This window comes from Lepisosteus platostomus, chromosome 4 (assembly GCF_059453375.1).
Source record: "Lepisosteus platostomus isolate fLepPlt1 chromosome 4, fLepPlt1.hap1, whole genome shotgun sequence".
NCBI classification, from domain to species: domain Eukaryota; kingdom Metazoa; phylum Chordata; class Actinopteri; order Semionotiformes; family Lepisosteidae; genus Lepisosteus; species Lepisosteus platostomus.
In genome coordinates this window covers 71,998,048-72,018,376 of record NC_142614.1, presented here as the reverse complement: position 1 = coordinate 72,018,376, position 20,329 = coordinate 71,998,048, and the positions used below count along the sequence as shown (strand labels likewise).

At 40.2% G+C, this 20,329-nt stretch overlaps 2 protein-coding genes across 2 annotated transcripts in view; one reads left to right on the top strand and one right to left on the bottom strand.

Annotated features, from left to right (window-relative positions):
- Positions 1-844, bottom strand: part of xrcc4 (X-ray repair complementing 4) — a 156,440-nt gene extending 155,596 nt beyond the window's left edge. The window contains exon 1 of the mRNA XM_088630633.1: positions 719-844. The gene's annotated coding sequence lies outside the window, so the exon portion shown is untranslated. The remainder of the gene's footprint in view (positions 1-718) is intronic.
- Positions 845-846: 2 nt separating this feature from the next.
- Positions 847-19,883, top strand: tmem167a (transmembrane protein 167A). Its single transcript, XM_088630636.1, has 4 exons — positions 847-975; positions 11,076-11,185; positions 16,724-16,758; positions 19,102-19,883. The coding sequence occupies exons 1-4, from the start codon at positions 973-975 to the stop codon at positions 19,170-19,172; spliced, it is 219 nt and encodes a 72-aa protein (XP_088486762.1). The 5' UTR covers positions 847-972; the 3' UTR covers positions 19,173-19,883.
- Positions 19,884-20,329: the final 446 nt, after the last annotated feature.

Below are 20,329 nucleotides of genomic sequence, written 5' to 3'. Positions count from 1 at the left end.
ATACAGGACGTAACAATGAGCAGCTGCGTATTTTTCTTTCAGTTAAGGGAAATTAAACTTATATTCTGTATCGATCCCAAAGGTTATGGTAAAACACAGTGGTTCTTAACAATGAACGACGATATTTTTTTATTCTGTTTCAGAATTATAGAATGCAATCATATGAATAAGGATTTGGTTAATAAGGAATAACAAAATGAAAAAATAATACAAAATAAACCAAAGACTCTCGATTAGAATGTGTCCGAGTCCTTCTCAAAACAGTGTTTTCACACACGAGGGAATGCAGTGACGGCAGCTTGACAAAATAAGGCAATGTCAAACATACAGTATACTATAGCCCTTACATCATCACTGTCGATTCTGCATGAATCAAAACTGATAATAAAACACGTCTCCGGTACACTCGTACTGTCCAGTTTCATGTAATGTAGGTGTCAGTATCATGTTCACAATTATAGCGTAGTTTTTCTAACTCAGCTGCATCACACAGTCCCTTACTGTCACAGTGTTTTGGCGACAGTTTGAAACCTGCTTAGGCGAGGGAGGGAAGGGTACTGAACCGTCCCAGTGGCTTTAAAGTAGGAAACACATCTTTGACTTCCCCTGGCATCACTCAGCTCCTCTGAAAGTGCAGCTGTCATAGTGTACGACAGACTGTCTCTGTTGTCCTGCTTGGACCACAATTTGAACCTTCGGACCACAACACGTATCCTACCTCTAACTGTGTGATCTCTTCCGTGTACCCTGCGCGTGGACGGATCAGTCAGTCAAAGCAGCAACGGACCAATGACAGCGAGTTAAAGCAGACGCGTCATTAAACATGGCCACCGGGGCGCTGTCGTCATTCTCGGACTCACTGGCTCGGCGCCGATTTGAAGAGCCAATCGGGGCTTTCCGCACCTCCTTGCCGGTGACGTCATTTCCAGGGGCCCAGAGGAAGTGTGATGTGGCTGTGAGCGGAGTGTCATTATGGTAAGAGATTCACTGTTTGCCACCTTTAAAACGATATGTATTTTTAAAATACGCTCATAGATAGCTATTTAAATACTTGTTTTCCAAATTTATCATCCATATATCCTTAAGAAGTGGAATCAGAATTTAGCGCTGTGCGTTTAGTGTCGGGTTTCCGAAGACTTTACTTTTTTTTCCCTCCCTGCACCTTTACTGTTCTCATAGAGAAAATTGCATTAAGGTTCTACGCTTTTGCATGTGCTTTGCATTTTTTCAAAGAAACGTGCTAAGTTAAAAAGCATAAGATTATGACTGATGTTGAAGTGGCGTGTTCTATCGTGTACGTCCCTTACTGCCCAGACAGCCATTGGACGTACGGTGGGTTGTAAGTAGTACACCTGAAAGAGCTTGTCGATGTAAATGTCGCGCTCAAAAAAGTGGGATTTCAAGAAAAAAAAAAAGCTGCTATAAAAAATTTCAGTGCCCCCCTCGAATCCTGTAAGAGTAGTAACATGAAACTTAACATGTTAAAATCTTAACTGTCAACTTTGTTTTGGTTTAATTAAACCATTGTTTATAACCTAAATTAGCGAAAAGTATGTGCATACATTCATGTTCATGTATTTTTTCCCGGTGGTCAAAATATAAGTTACATCCTACCGAACAATGTGATCAGATGGAGGGTCTAACCTGAGCAAGGTATCCGCAATCCACAGGATTGTGTTAATTGTGCACATTTAAAATAATCCTTGATTTAAATTCTGCCAATTCATATTCTAAAAATTTAACTATGCATGTCATGTCATCCTGTTTGCTTTTTTAATTCTTCCCCACGCTTCTGTTGCAAGAAGGTTGAAAATGGTCTGGATACAAATACCTTTTTCATAAGTGGGTCATTCAGTGAGAATTCAGGGTTATTTTGAGCATCCCAGATGCTCCTATTATTCAGCACAGAAAGAGCTTTGGACAGACGTTCACGGTATTTCACATAGTGTTTGAGGTACAGTCATTTAAATTGGTCATTTTGGGGTGTTTCGTATCTGACAAGGCTTACCATACCAGAAGAAATGGTGATGTCTGATACTATATGTGCTGCAGAAACATTATTGGCATCACTTTAAAACTCTTTGCTCTCCCCAGGAAAATCTTTGCTGTGAAGTAGGAGTTTAATAATATTAGTTTCAGATTTTTTTAAATATTAACATGAATCTTTAAAACATTCTTTAATTGGTATGTTTTTATATAGACTCTAATCTTTCAGCATAGAAGAGTAGAGTGAGACATGCACTACGACCAACTGTCACAGTGTCAACTGTGTCTGATGGGGTTAGAGGGTACAGTTGCCATTCAGAGCAAGCCGTCCTTTATTGCGTGCAAGGAACCCCAAAACACTCTGGATCTCCATTCCTGGCCTCTGAAAATTAATTGACAACTTTGACTTTCATGCCAGTTATTTGGGTACCCCTGGAGGAGGGATTTCTGTAGCACTTAAAGAGCTGAAGGACGCAACAACTGGAACGTTTGTGAGGTACAGACTTGAGTAGTTCTAGAGTATAAAAGCGTTCTAGTAAATATTAAAAATATTTTTACAGACTTAATCAGCACTACTCTTACTGTTGCCTTTAAAAAAAAAGGAATTGGAAGCGAGAGAGCTATCTCAGCCAACTTATGTTCTAAAATTCCCATCAGCTCCTCTACTAGTTGGGCTGTTTGTGGAACCTCTCAGTGTTAGTGAGTGTAATGATGAAGATGCTGCTATAAGCCATGGTTCGAGTTGATCAATTTGACTGCTCAAGCGCTTAAATTCAAAGAATGCTTGTCTCTTAATGTAATCTCTTATCACAGAAGAGATATTGAAACCTAATTGTCAGATACAGACAAATTAAGCAGAGGAAAATCGAAAAACTGCCTGGGTTTTCACCATTTGAATTTCATTGTGGTGCCCGTGAGTGCTCACTTAAAGGGAAATTTCTATCATCTACAAAACAACGAGGCACAGCTAAAATATTAGCGCTCTTGCCAACAATCTGACAGTCCTGTCTCAAGCAGTGGCTGAGGATTTAGTTTTGTTGTGAGAAAAGAGGAAATTGCTAGAAGCCGAAAGCTGCAGACGCTGACTATGAAAATTTCTGGAAGCTAAAATTTCAGTCACCGCAGAACTTTAACAGAGTAAAGTGGGTTTTGAAGTGCACGTTTCTCATTTGGGTTTCTGATATATGATGTACGGTGCCTTAATTAAGAGTGCATGATCGAAAATCGTTACACACTTTTCATGCTTCTGAATGTGATTTGTGAGCGAGGGATTTTGGTTTTCATAATGAAAATGACCATGAACTCGCATCAAGACTACACATAAATTGCTTATGACAGGTTTTGAAGTTTTGTGCTGGCCTGACAGTCACTGATATATTGTTGAATCTGTTAAAGTAGTGCAATGAAGTACCATTTCATATATCAATATTAATACTTTATTGCCATGACAACCAGTTGCATGGTATTTGGTTCGGAGAGATCATAGAAGTAAAGACATAGAAAACAATTATGCAACATAAAGCCGATAACAGACAGCATCCACTCCACACGTTCACAAACCATCCTAAACACACACCAGTAAAATAATTAACAGTGGGGTCTCATAGAATACCAGTGAGCTGTTCAAAAATTTCAAAATTAAAGTGCAGAGTTTATGTATCTCACAGCCTCTGGACAGGTGCTGTTACAGAACCTGGTAGCCCTTGTCTTGACAGACCTGAAGACCTGAGCCGCTTACCAGAGGGGAGGAGAGTAAACTGAGGCTGGGGCAGGGTAAGAAGGGTCGATGAGGATCTTTAGAGCTTTGCGTTTCAGTCCAGAGAGTGAGTCCTCAGAGAGAAGGTGGTATCCTACGGTTTTGGAGGTGAAATACATTACTCTTTCTAGCTGCTTTTTGTCCTGGGCAGAAGGCTTGCCAAACCACACAGTGATGGAAAAGGTGAAAACACTCTCAATGACAGAGCTGTAGAAGAGGGTAATTAGACTCAGTTGCTCAGAGAAGGACGTGTGATATACTGTAGTGCAGAGATAGTCTGTGCACCCCAAAGATAAATATGGCAGCTTTATAGTTTTGCCATGATAGCCTTCGTGAATCAAAACTAGTAGCCAATTCATATCTCTTGAAACAAAATGATGTTTAAATTCAGCAATTAGTAATTAAGGTATGAGGATGTGGACAAGTAAGGAACCACCAGTCTCATTAGCTCAATTAAGGGAATAATTAGAATCAGTTGTTTAAATAATTAAGAAGGTCATGGGAGCCAAGTTTGGAAGCCCCAACCTACAGTATATAAATTTTGGAAAAAGTTATTGGTGCTCATCAATCTGGAAAGGGTTGCAAAACCGTTTCTAAGGACTTGAGGTTCTACCAATCCATGTCAGACAGACTGCTGATGTGACTGCTTATGACCCGGCTATCAACTGAAACAACTGAACAACTGTGTTCATGGAAGGATAGCAAGCAGAAAACCACAGCTTAAAAAAGAAGGATATTTTTCACAAAGAGCACACAGATGATCCACAAAGCTTTTGGAACAATATTCTCTAGCCAGAGCAGTCAAAGGTAGAGTTCTTTGTCCTCAACCAAACATTTATTTTGAGTAGAGGAACCTCATCTGAACCATGAGGCATGGAGGGTTAAGGATGGCTTTGCTGACTTAGGATTTGGACAGCGGGACATCATTGAGACAACCAGGAATTCTGCTTTGTATCGGAGGATTCCAGAGGAGAATGGCGGCCATCCATCTGTGCCAAAAGTGGATCTTGCAGCAAGACAACAATCCTATATATCCAAGCAGATCCTCAAAAGAATGGCTGCAGAAGAAGAAATTCCAACCCAGTTTTACAGTGGTCTAGTCAAAGTCATAAAGACCTAAACCCCATAGAAATGTTGTGGCAGGACAAGGAGAGAGCTGTCCGTGCAAGACAACCCTAAGACGTCACAACAGTTAAAGGAGATCTGTGAGGAGGAATGGACTGAAATTCCTCAAAACCAATGTGGGAGATGATCCACGGTTCCAGGAAATGTTTAGTTGCGTTTGTTCGTTGCAGCTTAAGGAGGTGCCACCAGTCTGAAGGTTTACATACTTTGTCACACATGGATATTGAATGTTGCATCATTTGATGAGAAATGTTGAAAGAGTATCATGTGGCATTTTATTTAATCAGGTTAATTATACCTATTATTAGAACTTAGATGAAGATCTAATAACATATTAGAAATCAAATATGTAAAAATCCTAAGGGGCTCACAAACCTTTTCTCAGCACTGTAGATAGGAGTCTGGGGTTGAAGTCTCACAAAAACATGCTGGTTTTAATTTTTTGGAAGGTTTTCATTTAAGCCCCATACGCTGTATTTTTAAATTTTGTTAGTTTCGTTTCAGTCAACCAGAAGTCGCAATGATTTTGTCCGTGGTTTAATTCTTCCAAACATGCACTTTTAATACGTTATATTATGGTATCGATATCACCTTGCAAGGTTATATTGGAAGGAGATGTTAACAGCAGTTCGTGCTGTTGTGTTCGTGCGGCTGTGTAAAAAGATTTAATTATGAAATAATTGGCAACTGCTGTACTCAGCAGTATCCAGCTGGCTAATTTTAAATGACCTGAGTGCTGTGTACTGTCCTATGAAATCACAAGACTTGAATCAGATCCCCCATCTTCCCTACTCAGTCTCTCATGTACTCTACTTTCATTGTATTAAGATTTTCATTCCACCTTTGTTTCCTTGCCTCTAATTTGGCTTCTGATAACGTGTTTAGTTTGAACGCCAAATAACAGTGTTTAACTCTCCAGTGTCTGTGATGCCTGCGTCACTTTCATCCACCTGCCCACGGGCCGGTCACTGTGAGCCCATGACAGGCAGCTCGACAGCAGGGATCTAGAATTAGCCTGTTATTAGCAAAGAAAAAAACAACAGGACATAAAGCACAACATCTGGAAAATGAGAAGCAAGAATTGTAAAGAACTGTTACCTTGCCTGTGGCTGCCTGTATCTTTTGACCTTGCTCCTAATGGCCAATCCCCAAGACATCTTAAGTACAGTATGTTGCTTAAAGTGTGAACTTAAGGATTTTTTTTCTCCAAAAATGAGGTTGAAGCAGGAGTAGTGTTTAACAGACATCTCCTTGAATCTAGGCTCATCCCAGTCGTGTTTTTAGTCATCAGGAAGAGTTAAATTGTCATGGTTTCTCTGTGCTGTGGTGTGGATGTAAAATGTGCAGCCTGGGAAAATATTGAGAAACTCAACAGCCTGCAGTAAATATAAAACATTCTGTGTGAATTATTTGAGTGGCTCCACACAAGCAAGTGGTCACTGTTCTTTCCAGCAGTAGTGGAACAGAGGTTTAGCTCAAAGCCCCTAGAAAATGAGATGTCTGAGAAACTGAAAATACATGATGATGGTTAAAAAACTAACAAGACATTTCAGAAAAGGCATTGCCTGTAAAGGTAGTAACAGATCTCAAGTTCAAGGCTTAAACTGAAGTGTTTCCTGCCTGCGTACAGTGCTGAGAGCTACCACAAACCGCTGATTTGAAACATGTTAACAGGGTGGGCTTTTCTAATATTTCACTCTTCAGTCATGTTTCAGTGCCATTACAGCATCCATTATTACTATAGTACAACAACACTGTGTATTTTTTTCTTGAATATATGAAATTAGCAGTGCAGCAGAATAGAATACACATGGACTAGGAAGTGTAGCTTGTTTGTGGGACTCAAGACCACACTTTAAGTCTGCAGTGTGTGCTTGAAGGTTTACAGAACACCCTGATGCACCAGTCACAAATGCTAATTACGGCTGCTTCCTGCTTTGTTGTGCTTTTCCCTATAATGTCACATTCAGTGTTAACTAATAATTCATTAATCTTTGAGTTACACATTCACTCCATATCGATGATGAAATTGAATAACTAGTTATGTCTGCAATCTTGGGAATCAAGAGAATATGCAACACAAAGGTGCCCTTTTTATTTATATACAAGTGAAAATAAATCTACAGTCATAGATAAAATAAATTTACAAATATGACTGCACCTTAGGAGCCAGCTTAGTCAGAATACAGGTTTCCAGCAGGATCCTGTGCTGTAGAGGAAAGGAAATAGTATGTGGAACAGAAAAGAAAGACAGAAACCTAGAAATTAAGGTGAGGACAAAGACTATAGGATGATGAAGATAAGGTCAAGGAAAGAGGAGAGGGAAGAAATTTGAGAAGGAGTTAGAAAAGAGGTCAGAGGGCAGGAAAAGAAAGTACTTTTCTACAGTGAATTGAACTGTTTATACCTAATGATATAAAGCTTGTTGCTAAGAAGCATTGGATTTTGTAATGATACCTAAAGCAATACAGGGAGATTGAGGCATTACAGAGAGAGTTCAAAATTAGGTTGTATTTGGAGAACCAAGACTTTTGTCACAGAACTTTTGAAGCTGCCTGACAGATGAGGTATTGAAAGATTGTCTAATCATGGAGTATAACAGGAAAATGATGCAGATTGCTCATGGGACAGTTATTTTATAGTTTAATGGACGGGAATTTTGAATAGTTAACAAAGGTAAGTGCCTCAGAGAGTTGTAGTATAGTATGAGTTTTATAGTCTTAGTTGTAATGTCCAGTTATGAGTTCCAGGGTTACCCGAGTGATTAAATGAAAACCCAGAGAATTGGCTATCCAAGACGGAACAATCTGGAAATAACATTATACAGATCTTTACCTCAAGTTACAAATGTAGAAGCATTAGATAAAAATAACACCTATGGAAGAACTCAAAATCCAGTAATTGCCTATTGAACGCAACCAAAACTAGACTCCACTAATCAAATATCAGGGGCTACTGAACCACTTCCATGCCCTCAGTCCACAGAAGGCCTTGTATTCAAAGATGGAATCACTGAAACACAGCTGAGACACAGCAACTCTAAGCTGCCACAAGCCCTTTTTAAACCCTTCAGCCTAGTGCTGAGAGCCAGGAGTTTCCCTGCGGTCTAGAAATAAGGACTAATTATGCTCGTTTATAAAAGTGGAGAGACAGGTTTGATCTTAGTAACTCCCAGGGCATCTGTGTGAAAACTAACCTGGGCAAGGTGTTCCGCAGTATTATCGATGCCAGAATGCTTGATAAGGAAGGCCAGCATAGAGTTCTGAGTGAAAGTCAGATTGCTTTTTTCCAAACCCACTCATATGATCACCTTTCCACCCTGCACGGACCAAAACTAAAGGAAAGTATCTGCCGCCTGCTTTAGTGTTTTCAAAAGAACATTAGAACAGCTACAGACAAGAGGAAGCCATTCTGTTCGTCTGTCCCGTTTGGTAGTAGTTAATTGATCCAAGGATCACATCCAACTGCTTCTTCAAAGAATCTAGGGTACGGCTGGGAAGCTTATTACACAGTCCCAATACACTTTGGGTAGAGAAGAGCTTCTCATTCTCGGTTTTAATTGAACTTCTACGAATTTTGCCCCTGTGTCCTCTGATTTATGTTTCATTGTTCATTCTGAAGCAGTCCACTGGGTTGACGTTATCAGTGCCTTTCAGGATTTTGAATACTTGAATCAGGTCCCCTCTGTTCAAAACTAAAAAATGTTAAGTTCCTTCAGCCTTTCTGTGATGAACATTTCCTTAATCCCTGAAGTCTATCTAGAATCCGCCCAGAGAAGAGCAGCTAGAGCAGCAATATCTTTTCTATAATGTGGTGACCTGGCTGTCCAGAGAAGGCAGGCTCGGTGACCACAGTCTGGACATAGACACTGGGTGACACAGACAGACCTGCATGTCCAGAGAAGGCAGGCTCAGTGACCACAGTCTGGACATAGACACTGGGTGACACAGGCAGCCCTGGCTGTCAAGAGAGGGCAGGCTCAGTGACCACAGTCTGGACATAGACACTGGGTGACACAGACAGACCTGCATGTCCAGAGAAGGCAGGCTCAGTGACCACAGTCTGGACATAGACACTGGGTGACACAGGCAGCCCTGGCTGTCAAGAGAGGGCAGGCTGTGCTCCCACTGCCAGGAGAGAGAAACAGACAAGGACACACAATCTGCTACACTGCAAGACATGCTCCAGGAAAAGACAATATTCCCTAAATAACATATCAAATCCCAGAATTCCCACTCCTACCAGAATCAAAACAACTATCAATCTTATGGGGGGCAGACTGAGGGACAATCAATACTGAGGGACAGAGAGTGAACCTCTCCAATACTGTTCTTGTTCCAGACGTTGTAAATTGTTATTGTAATTGTAAATTGTTATTGCTTTGGCAGCACTGTAATTCTTCTGTAATCACCCATGCTCAAAAAGACATTGATGTGTTAGTGTCCAAATTGATAGACAGTGTGCTATATAAGATCGCATTCAAATAAGTTGAAGAAGGAGACTTGCTCAGTTTGGGGTGAGTTTAAAATTGTATTTTTTGATTGCGTTGTTTGGTCAGAGCATACTCTTTTTAAAAGTTACGTTTTTATTTTTGAAAGAGGTGTCCATTATTACAATCAGGTTAGGGGGGAGTGAAGTCTCTAAGGTGATATCTTATAAATAACACTTTGTGTGGTACATGAAATATTTTTTTTTTATTTGCGTGGGATGTCTGAAAGAATAGTAGAACTACACATTTGACTCTCTGAGGAGTCTGAAATGTCCACTTTCATGTCAGGACATCAGGCAGACCAAGGAAATTTGTGTTTTTGCACACCAGATATTCTGCAAGTTCTGCTGCCTTTCTAATCGACTTTTACTTGATTGACAGGTTAACTATATTACAATCCTGCTTCAAAGGACATGCAGATTTGAATAAATATTGCTTCCAAGGAAGCGTTCACAATAGGAGCTACAGTGTTACAGATTATTTAAATCCAAAAAGATCAAGAGGTCCTTGAGGGGAGAGTTCTTAGAAAACGCATGTACGAAATGGCTAAACGTTGGAATCTGTTACCTTTCGTGTAGTATTTCTTCTAAATTACCCGTCATGTATGGGACTCGCAAAGCTATAGGTAACTGCAGCTGAACCGTAACGTGTATCATCAGCTGCAACAACAGCTTATTGGCAAGACTAATAGCGATGGCAGAAAAAAAGGGTAGCAGATCTGCGTAACGAGCCTCTGGAGACGGAGAGCAGATGACGGCTCATATCAGCCAGTTGAGCACCATTCATCACCTGGAAGTCTTTAACGAACGCTGTGGCACATCTGTTCCCACTGGGGCTCTGAGGGCGTCGCAGACTGAAGGGAGCCGAGAGAGGGGGTCCGCGGCGTGGGCCCCTCTGACCGAAATCCGCGTTATATCCACGGCCGCTGTACAGCAGGCTCTTAAAACACAAGGGCCGCGCTCTCCCTGCGGCACCAGCAGGACAGAGCCCTGGCTATGAGCAGCTCTGGAGAACCTGCCGGGTGCTTTTATTAAACTGGACTGTTTTTAAAAGGGTATTCTGTAGCTCGCAAAAACATTCCGTTTTCCCACTGAAACAAAGTCAGCTCACCGCTCATAGGAAATGAAAATAAACCAGAGCACTGCGGCTCCCTTCCCTGCCCAGCCGCCTGTCTTCCTCAGAGCTCAAAGGACATTTCTTATTTAGGCTGAGCCCAGCCAGACACGGTTCATCTTTTCCGCTGATCATATTGTTGGTGAAATATTCCTGTTTGCTGCAAATGTTTCAGTGAGAAGGTAGCTTAATTTTATTTTTTTTTGTCCTCTACACCCCTTCAGCCAGACACTTACTGTAAAGGACAATACTGGTGCCCTGATACTCTGTGTGTTAATGGGTAACCCCACAGTAAAAAAATGTAATAAGTGTTGCCCGGTTTATTTAATCTAATTCCTTTTTTATATTTCTTTTTAAATGCAGGAAAAAAATAAGAACAGCAACATGCAGCACTGCATAAGAAAATTATATGTGCAGCGTCTTTGCATTGATCGACATGGTGTTAGTGCCATGCAAGGTGTTTCTGCGTCAGCGGAATGCTTTAATGCTTTAGCGTTAGTGACACACGCAGCACCTTGGCATTAATGGGCCTCTGCACTATAAACACATGCAGGGAATTAGCCTTTGAGATTGGCCATGGCTTACCTGTATCTTTTCTTCTTTCAGTCTGCCATATTCAACTTCCAGAGCCTGCTGACAGTCATCTTGCTTCTCATCTGTACCTGTGCTTACATCAGATCCCTGGCCCCAAGCATTCTGGATAAAAACAAGACTGGGTATGTACATGCCTTGGCCCCATATGTTCCGTGTTGAAAAGGTTTGTAAGAAATGCTGTGATTATATTTAAAATAAAGTTGATTAAATTGTATATGTACTGTATGTGTTCAGTAAAGAAAAAAAGAGTGATTTCACTTTCCATTTAAAAATATATTCATTTTTGTAGCCTTTTAGCTTTATGGATGTGTAGAGAGGAGCAAATTAGTTTAATGAAGAGGATCGCCTGCCAATGTAGGCGTTGGCCAACACCAGTTAGATTTGATTGGTAAATTTAACAGAATAATTCCTAGAGCTGGGACTCGAAGTTAGCATGACCCTTGCCAGGAATAAATGGCTTATTGGTGATGGATGGAAGGAGCACTGTATATTGGCTGTTCGTGTATCAATTACCTTGCGTCATTTTAATCAGTTTTTATTACAGATTGCTAGACGACAAGTTTGGTTCCCTCTCACTTAACTGAAGCTGTAGTAATAACAAATTGTTATAATAGTAAAAGACACTTCTGGATGTTTTGACAAATGTTTTTATTGATGGTGCTTGAAGTGATTTAATTTTTTTAACAGTTTAATAGTACATATTTAAGAAATTTTAAGACGTTTTTGGTAACTTTGTCCGGTAGAGAGATATTCGCATGTAAACGGAGGGCAGAAAAGTAGGAAAAGGGTTTTATTATGTTTTCAGGGATTATTATTCTGTCTTTGCAACTAGACATTCCTTCTCAAAGGTGTGTAGTTTAAATAACTAAATCACATTCCTTGTCATATCCCATAATCAATAGCTTTAACGTTCTGGCTGTTTTTGCAGGGTCTTGCAATGCAGTTCCCACCGGCTTCCACTGCTGAGACAAAGTGAATTATGACACACTATAGGATGTGTTAGTCAGCATTACAGCTTTGCCTGAAGTAACCTGTGTTGTCTTCTTTTTAGTAAGACCTTTACTGAAAGCAAACTGTTTTCTCATGTTATAGCCAATGCTGATTAGAGCATAACTCCAAAGAATTTACATTTCTGCCTTACACCATCTTTCAAGGTAGCGTGGGCACCTCACGACTTGAGCCCAGCACCAGTACTAACCACTGCACTGCCCTGCTGACCTCCATCATGGCAGATTGTTTCTATGAGCCAGAGCCCTCACTTGGATAAGGGGCTGTCCAGTAATGGGTGGATGGAATTCATCACAGATTAAAAAAAAAAAACGTAATTAAAGTTATTTCTTATGTTAAAATAAAAAGCATTAGAAAACATAAATCTTCATCTTATTACTATAATTTGCTTTGCTGGTAAAATCTTTTCAGTTTAACATTCTTTAACATCAGAGTTTTAAGATGACTAACCTTGAGTAACAACTTAGCACAAGAATGTAGTATTTCTCTTTACTAGTCAGAGACAAGCTTCTTAATAGCTTTGAAGGTTAATAAAGGCTCTCTCTGTGTTAGTGGAGGTTAGTTTCTCCATACATTTTCTTACCACATCTTGGTTTTGTAACAGCAAACCATAGATCAGACCAGGAGATGCATAGAGAAACATCTGTGTGCTTCTTCCAACACACCATCCAAATGTGGCATTTCATCATCTTCTCTGGATCGTAGTCCTGAGACCTACACTTAATTTCAACTTGTGTCCCCAGGTTCGGTTTTTCACTGTTCATTCCGAGCAAGTCCGCTGGGTTAACTATATCTTTATATCTGTATATTTTGGGGTAGGTTGCAATGTGCACCACCCGGTCCACTTCGTCTGTTTCTCCAGCAGCGCCAGACTTGCATAGCCATTGACATTGCTTCCTCTTCAGAGCACTGTTCCATCGCTGTCCACTCCGTCATGGCTACTTGAACCGTTTCCCATCTGTGGACAGCATCGAGAACCATCTGTTTCTTGTCGCATCTTCCAGGGCTGAGCACCGACACTAATGCTGTTGTTCTCGTCCCTGAGCAGGAGTACAGAATTGCTCAGAGTGCCCACTCCAGGACATAAAAGAAGGCCATAATATGTCTCTTTCAGCCTGCTCGTGTTCTTGCTTCCTATTAGGGGCTGTAAATGCCTTTCAGGAAACAGACGGGCCTGCTGTTTGAAGGTTGATTGTTGTTACTGAACCAAATTAAAATGATACACCATGTCCTGTTATCTTACCGAAGTACCAACTTGTTGGCAGTAGATGATAACATTGTTTTGCCTTCATTTGTTAGTTTTGTTCGTACAGTCTGCTAATTAGATTGGAAAATTGTGCTCCTTGATCATTGTCTTCCTCATTTATATTGGGCAGCGCAGCCAGCTGGTCATCCCCAAAATAAAATGCAAGAAGGCACATTCTCCTTCACACTGGCTCCACTTGAGTCCCTTTACTCACCCGTTTGGGCTCTTTGTTCTTGATTTGTCATTAAGTAAAGCAGTTTAATATGGTTTCTTAGATTTTCCCATATTTTAGAGAATTTTCCCAATTTAGTTTCCTTATTTAACACTTCTGCTCATACATTTTTACAGCCTTTTAATTCTGATGAGAATGATGATGAAATTAAGTTAAAAAAATTGCGGAAACATTGTCTGTGGAGTCTGAAGATTCTTACTGGTACTGTAGGTACAGGATGGAGCTGAGTTTTTATGAGATGACATGGAAACAGTGCAGCCTTGAAATTGATTAGGACATTTGTGTGCCTTAGTAATCCTCAGTTTTCTGCATATTTTTAAGATTTTTTTAAAGTATCTGTCATTTTCCAGCATTGACATGCTTCTGCCAGTGCTAAAAAATATTTAATTTCACGGTCTCAGTGCAGCTAATACTTTCAATTAAATAATAAGAAGTCATAGTTTGTTGCGCTAAAAATAGCTTTTCCCTCATTTCAGTGTATTCCCCAAAATCCATGAATGTAAATTACGTTGTTTGAAAGTTTCGGAACTGCTGAAATGCCATGCTTTATCTGTGCTCAAGATTTATATATTATCTGAGTTGGTTTTTATCTATTTTGTCTAACCCTCTTTTTTATGATTGTTTAGAACAGGTTATTAGAATTGCAGTGCAATATTATTTATAATCTGACTGTGCCTGCTCTCCTTTCTTGCTGAGAAGGTGCTTTGAGCTGTACAGGAATATGGTCCTGAAGGGGAAAGTGAGATCAAAAGTTTTAATTTTATAATCCATCTGAGTCTAAGACATGCGTTCCTGCACTGTAGTTCAAACAAGTACAACTGGGGAAGATGGGAAATATGCCTTAATCTCGGACTGTGTTTTACAGTACCGACTATGTTGACTATTTTAGCAGACTCTTTTCAGTCTGAAGCTGGTACTTATAAGCGGGCTCATTTTACCTTTAAATTAGTTAATTTCTAGACTTTCCGCTTTTTCAGTAGCTCAGAAAGTAACCCGATGCTGCAGAAGAAAGTGATTGGCTTCAGCTTTCGTCACCGTGCCTTTCCTGGCATTTAGTACAAGCTCATTCAAACAGCAATTGTGTTTTATTGTGTCCAAACAAAGCTCCTGTGTTTATCAGATGTAGGCAGTTAAGTGCTGGTAATCAATGAGGTATTTTCAGTGTCCAGGACTGCTGAAGTCCTACACTATCAGCTGCTACAGCTGCTCCGTTGTTCACGCAGGAAATAAAGGGAGGTTTATGCCGAGTGCTCCACATCGGTCTGGAGTATCTCACTGATATACGGACCTCTTGCTCTCACAACACAAGTACGTTTCACTGGTGCCCTTGCCTTATCCCCCAGGACACCAGGGGGTCGTTTCTTCGGCAGTACCTCATCTAACCTCTTCGTTATATCTCAATTTCAGCTCTATTTCACAATGTGAAAACACTTCTGTTTGAAGGTGTTTTTTGGCAACCTGACACCTTTTAATGGAGTTTTTCGTTGAACGTTTTAAACACTCTGCAAAGGACTGGCAACTTGTCTTCATTGCGTTTCTTTGCATTTCTTTTTGATTCTGTGAGCTGTTCTGCACAAGCCGACTTCAGTTTGTTCATCTCTCATTGCTTATACGTGTTTTCTTTTTACTGAAAACTTGTCTTCATAAAGGTTTAAATTGCAGAAATCATTCTATGCTTATTATCTAAAATTGTGACTATGGGTTTCATGCAATGAATGTTTTCTTCTGGTATGGAAATGGTTCTTCGTACGGCCATCTTTATTTCCTTACAGTACTGGCACACTGCTCTTCACTAACATGGCTTTTGAAATGCAAAGGTTAAATTAATTATGGGATATTTTCAAAACATATTTATTGCTCTGAAGGCATTATGTACCTTAGCCATTAAAGAGATGTGGGCTACCCTGACACATAGCAACTTTATCCCCCAAAGTGTTAGTTGAAACTTCTTAAGGAAATTAATTATGCTATGTGTTACACTACTCCAGGAATATTGATATATATATACTGTATATTAAGCAGTCTTAAGTATGGTCACTCTATAGTAAATATTGACCCAGAATGATTCTCTTAGATGTAAGTTTCAAGAAATTAACTCATTGAAAGACTGAAACTACAACTTTCAGGGAACTAATCACCCAGCTGTGAGTAAACCAGTTGAGAACATGTAAAAAGTGTAATGGAGGGGGTGATTTTTATGTCATTTGGTGCTGCTCTCCACCTCCGTGCATCTTAGGCTTGAATGGCTCGGTCCTAAGAGAGGACAGGAGAAGGTGGCAGGCACGCACGGGCGGAGATTATCTTAAATCGTGGGAAGCACGATGAGGTGCTAAGGAAGTCCAACCCAAAGGGTAAGCCCACAAAGATCAAGTGTCAAGGCAGGAAGCATTCCTTCAGCCAGTAATTCATCGGTATTGCTCCTAATGAAGCACACAGCACAGGAAAACTATGATCATAATGGCAGTGACCTCTGATGCAGTTGGCAGTAATTTACTCTTAGCCCCCCGCGGCGTCATTGCCTTCGCTTGCGAACCGTGAACTGTAAAAACAATCATTTTGAAATAACGGCAAACTATACGTTGTAACGACCCTGACACATATATCTGTATGTTTACAGTGTGTTCATTTATAACAGGCTAAACTGCAGCGCACAGATAAGTGGCTAAATAAAGAAAAGGATTTTGTTTTGTTTTTTACTTAGCTTTAAAAAATCATTTGTTTCAGGTTGGGTCCTTCAGCTGAGTGGAAAGAGATGTTAACGCGCTCAGCCACCATCGGCGTGATGCTGAAATGCATAGATGACCATGTCTTCAGCAGTGTGATCATCATTGTGCAGAGTGGCTGAAAATGATATTAACTAAAATTCTTGACCATCTTTTAGTTTGTCCAGTGTATACTTGCATGCTTTGTAGGTAATGCAGTAAAATAATCATGTAGATGTGTGCAGATACTGATTTATTTGCAGGTGTTGCTTCCTGGGTCTATGGCATGGTAAAGAATACCATGTATTCTTTTACTCGTCTTTCTACCGTTTATGCATATGTTTTCTAACCATAATTACATGCATTGAGGATATTGGTGGGCACCTCTAACAAATCTAATATTTCCATTAAATTTGTTAGCTGTATTACATACATTTGTAGTAAAATGTCTTTATCTCGCTGTTATTTGCAGAGTTCTGGGAATATTCTGGAAATGTGCAAGGATAGGTAAGATATCTTATCATTTTTTTTATTATAAAGAATTGCATAACAGTCACATTTTCTTTAATAATGTAGACTTAAAGATATATTAATATAGACTCTGATAATGCACTGTTAAGGAAGTGTAAAAATGTAACTGATGTTACATGACTGTCACATTATGCAGATTATGTAAATCTTGTTCTGACCAAGATAAGCTAGTTGGCTCCATGACAAGTTATGGTTAAGAAAGAAAACGTCTAATTGACATCATGGTTTGTGCTCATAACATTTGACACCAGTTGCCTTCTAAATGCAAATGCTGTATGTTTGCATCTTGTACAATTAAGCATGAATGCTTCAAAAGGTCTTGTATTATCTTGTGCTTCTGGTTATCATTCTAAAGCAACTCAAAAGCTTAATAATATGAGTGAATAAACATATTCTTTCAAGGTTGCCATCTAAACATCCAGACAACGTCACCACCAACACCACCTTCTGCTGCCAAAATAAGCCCCCAACTCCTCTAGATTTGCGAAGGTTCGGTGTAGCACTGGACTGAGTAGTTCAGAGTGGTTCATCTCACATTGGGGCTTGTTTTAGCTCTTGTCTCAGTCATTCTTCTGCTCGGTATATACTATCGAAGAAACCAGAGATCCCCGCAAGATCACGTCTCTCCCTCTTTGAGAGCTTGAAATGGCAGAAGCCTTTTTCAATTGCACATAACCTGGACAAAGAAACCTGAATGATGGGACCCAGTTGAGCTGACTTCATTGTTGGACCAATTCAAGCTGGATTCTGAAGTGATTGTTTTTTAATATATCTAACAAAAAGCCTGTTGCTTAAAAACAAACATACCTTTGCCTGTTTTGGATGAATGTTCTCAGGGTAACACACCCTAAAAACTCATTCATAAGTAATTGCAGTCCTATAAACATTAAACCTGAAAGTCATTTAGAAACTGATATGTCGGTAGCTCAGAGCTGTTCGACACCAAGCTTCCTTTGAGACCCCTAGAAATGTCTTGAGAAAGACACTTGATCTGAAAGGTCTTTGTTTTTCAAAGTTTATTATAAAACGCAGACGTAAGACTACAGTTCCTCCAGAGAGATGCTCTCTCTTCATAGATTCCATATTCTTTTAGGTAAATCATTGCCGATGATGAGACGGTACCAAATGCAGTCATTTAAGTGCTTTCAGCTGGACTTGTTTTGTAGTTATTACCAGGCCTGTCATTGGAAGGCATATTTAAATTGTGATTCAGCCTCAGCAGTTTGATATATTTCTATGTGATTGTTAATTGTTTGAAGTGTTTGTCATGCCGGCTTCCTCTTCCATGTAAAAGGTTCAAAAGACGATTTCTCGTAGTTGGAGGAAAGGCAGTCTAGCTCTGGGGAAGTGCAGTATATCGCTTTCCCGGCAGTAACCATATTATAGTGCAGATATTTACTTGCCCTGTCTGTCCATTGGTTTCCCTAATCAGCTTTCTGAATCCCTTCAAGAAGCTCGTCAGTAAGTGAGCATGAAGTGTAAGAAACTGTGCAGAAGTAAAAATATAAAGCAAGATGCATAACACAAAATTGTATTACTAGTTAATGCAGATTACGTTATACAGGGTTTCCCGAGTCTTAACCAGCAGCCATATCACTTCAGCCAGCAGCCATATCAGTCTGCAACTGCTGCTGGAAGAGGTGTTAGTGGGGCCAGCAGGGGGCGCTCACCCTGCTGTCCATGTGGATCCTAATACCCCAGTGTAGTGACGAGGACACTATACTGTAAACAGGTGCTGTTTTTCAGATGAGATGTAAAACCGAGGTCCTGACTCTCTGTGGTCATTAAAAATCCCAGGGCGTTTCTCTAAAAGAGTAGCGGTGTCCTGGCCAAATTTCCCATTGGCCCTTACCAGTCATGGCCTCCTAATAATCCCCCTCTATGGACTGGCTTCATCACTCTGCTCTCCTCCCCACCGAGAGCTGGTGTGTGGGGAGTGTTCTGGGGCACTATGGCTGCCGTCGCATCATCCAGGTGGGGCTGCACATTGGTGGTGGTGGAGGGGATCCCCATTACCTGTAAAGTGCTTTGAGTGGAGTGTCCAGAAAAGCGCTATATAAGTGTAAGCTATTATTATTATTATGATTAACAATTGATGGCTGAAATTCTACGGGTTTGCTAGGTTATTTTAAACTACGGTATAAGGAGATCTATAACTGAATTTAGGTTGCACTTTTCATTTCAAAGCACTTTAAGCGCCTACTTCATCCACCACTGATGATCTGCCCCACCAAGACAATACACAGCTGCCCAACCACAGAGCAGATCAGTTAAAATGAGCTTGAATTAATGTGTATAATTGTATGTTATCTCTTGCAGGTGAACGGAAAAGCCCGTACGTGGCTTTATGCTGTGTGGTTATGGCCTTCAGTATTTTGTTTGCACAGTAGCCCAGTATAGGCCAGGACATTGGGTGTGAGGGGACTGCAGCCGGAGATGGGAGTTCAAGAAGAGAACTCAACAGGCAGCAGACGAACAGTGGAGACTTCACCAAAATCAGCATTTAGAATCCCCATCGCAACACGTCTGATGCTGTCCTTTCTGTGCTTTGAATAACACCGAATTGGGGTTGTTGCGGAACGCACTGTGGTTGAACATCTGACCAAGGACATAGTGAGGCACATTATGTGCATTCTTAATTGATGAACCTCTCTAATTTTACAGAACAATTGGATTTGTTTTTTATTTAATTTCTGTAATTATATGTGTGAGTTCTCCCAGACCACTGCATTGTCAATAAAATGTTTGGATGAGTACAGCTCTATATTTTTTTCCCTGTTGAAAAAGTCCTTTCAGCAATATGCTGCAGTTCTATTTAAATACCTCAGCAAGGCTGTGCTTAATCTAGATCATGAAAGATGTATACCAGTAATGTGGTGTGAATATTTGTCATTGACTTCCAACAATTGATCTTAGGTTTTTCTTTGCCTTCCGTGACCAGGAGTTATTAAAACCCCATGTTTAACAAAAATATTTTCTGAGCTATAGTGTACATCAAATGCTTGTCTTTTTTCACTTTTCTCCTTAAGTTTATTTTAGTCTTGATACCAACTTTTTGTCCTCGCAGGAAAACATTTACAATAAAAAATGTGGTATGTGTACCTGTTTTGTAATTTGGTGTCAAATTGTTAATTGCATATAAGCAACGTTGTAATACATTTCTAGTGGCAGACTCACATCTAAGTAGCGGATATTGTCATAAAATGGATCAGTTCGTCCTGAAGCTGACTCTGATCGGAGTGGAAGTGAAATTTTAATGAAGTGAATAAAATGTAGGGGAATTTTTTTGTAGGTTCCTCACTCACTCAGTGACAGCAGTCTGTAGGCACCAGGTGATGTCAAATAGGAGTGCTCCACCTGGCACTGTACCTCCTCTCCATTGCTGCAGAGTTTGTCGAAAATGTGCTGATAGGTGGGCGGAGCTAGAGGAGTCTCTTCCTCATTTTCCTCAGATAGATTCAGGGGTCGACACTGCGAGCGAAGATCTCATGGCACAAATTGCAATTCCAGAATGGGTTGGTGTTGTATATGAAAAAATAATAAGATG

Coding starts and splice junctions, on each gene's coding strand:
- tmem167a (XM_088630636.1), top strand. Junction 11,186..16,723: donor CTGGATAAAAACAAGACTGG/GTATGTACATGC, acceptor TGTTATTTGCAG/AGTTCTGGGAATATTCTGGA. Junction 16,759..19,101: donor CTGGAAATGTGCAAGGATAG/GTAAGATATCTT, acceptor TATCTCTTGCAG/GTGAACGGAAAAGCCCGTAC.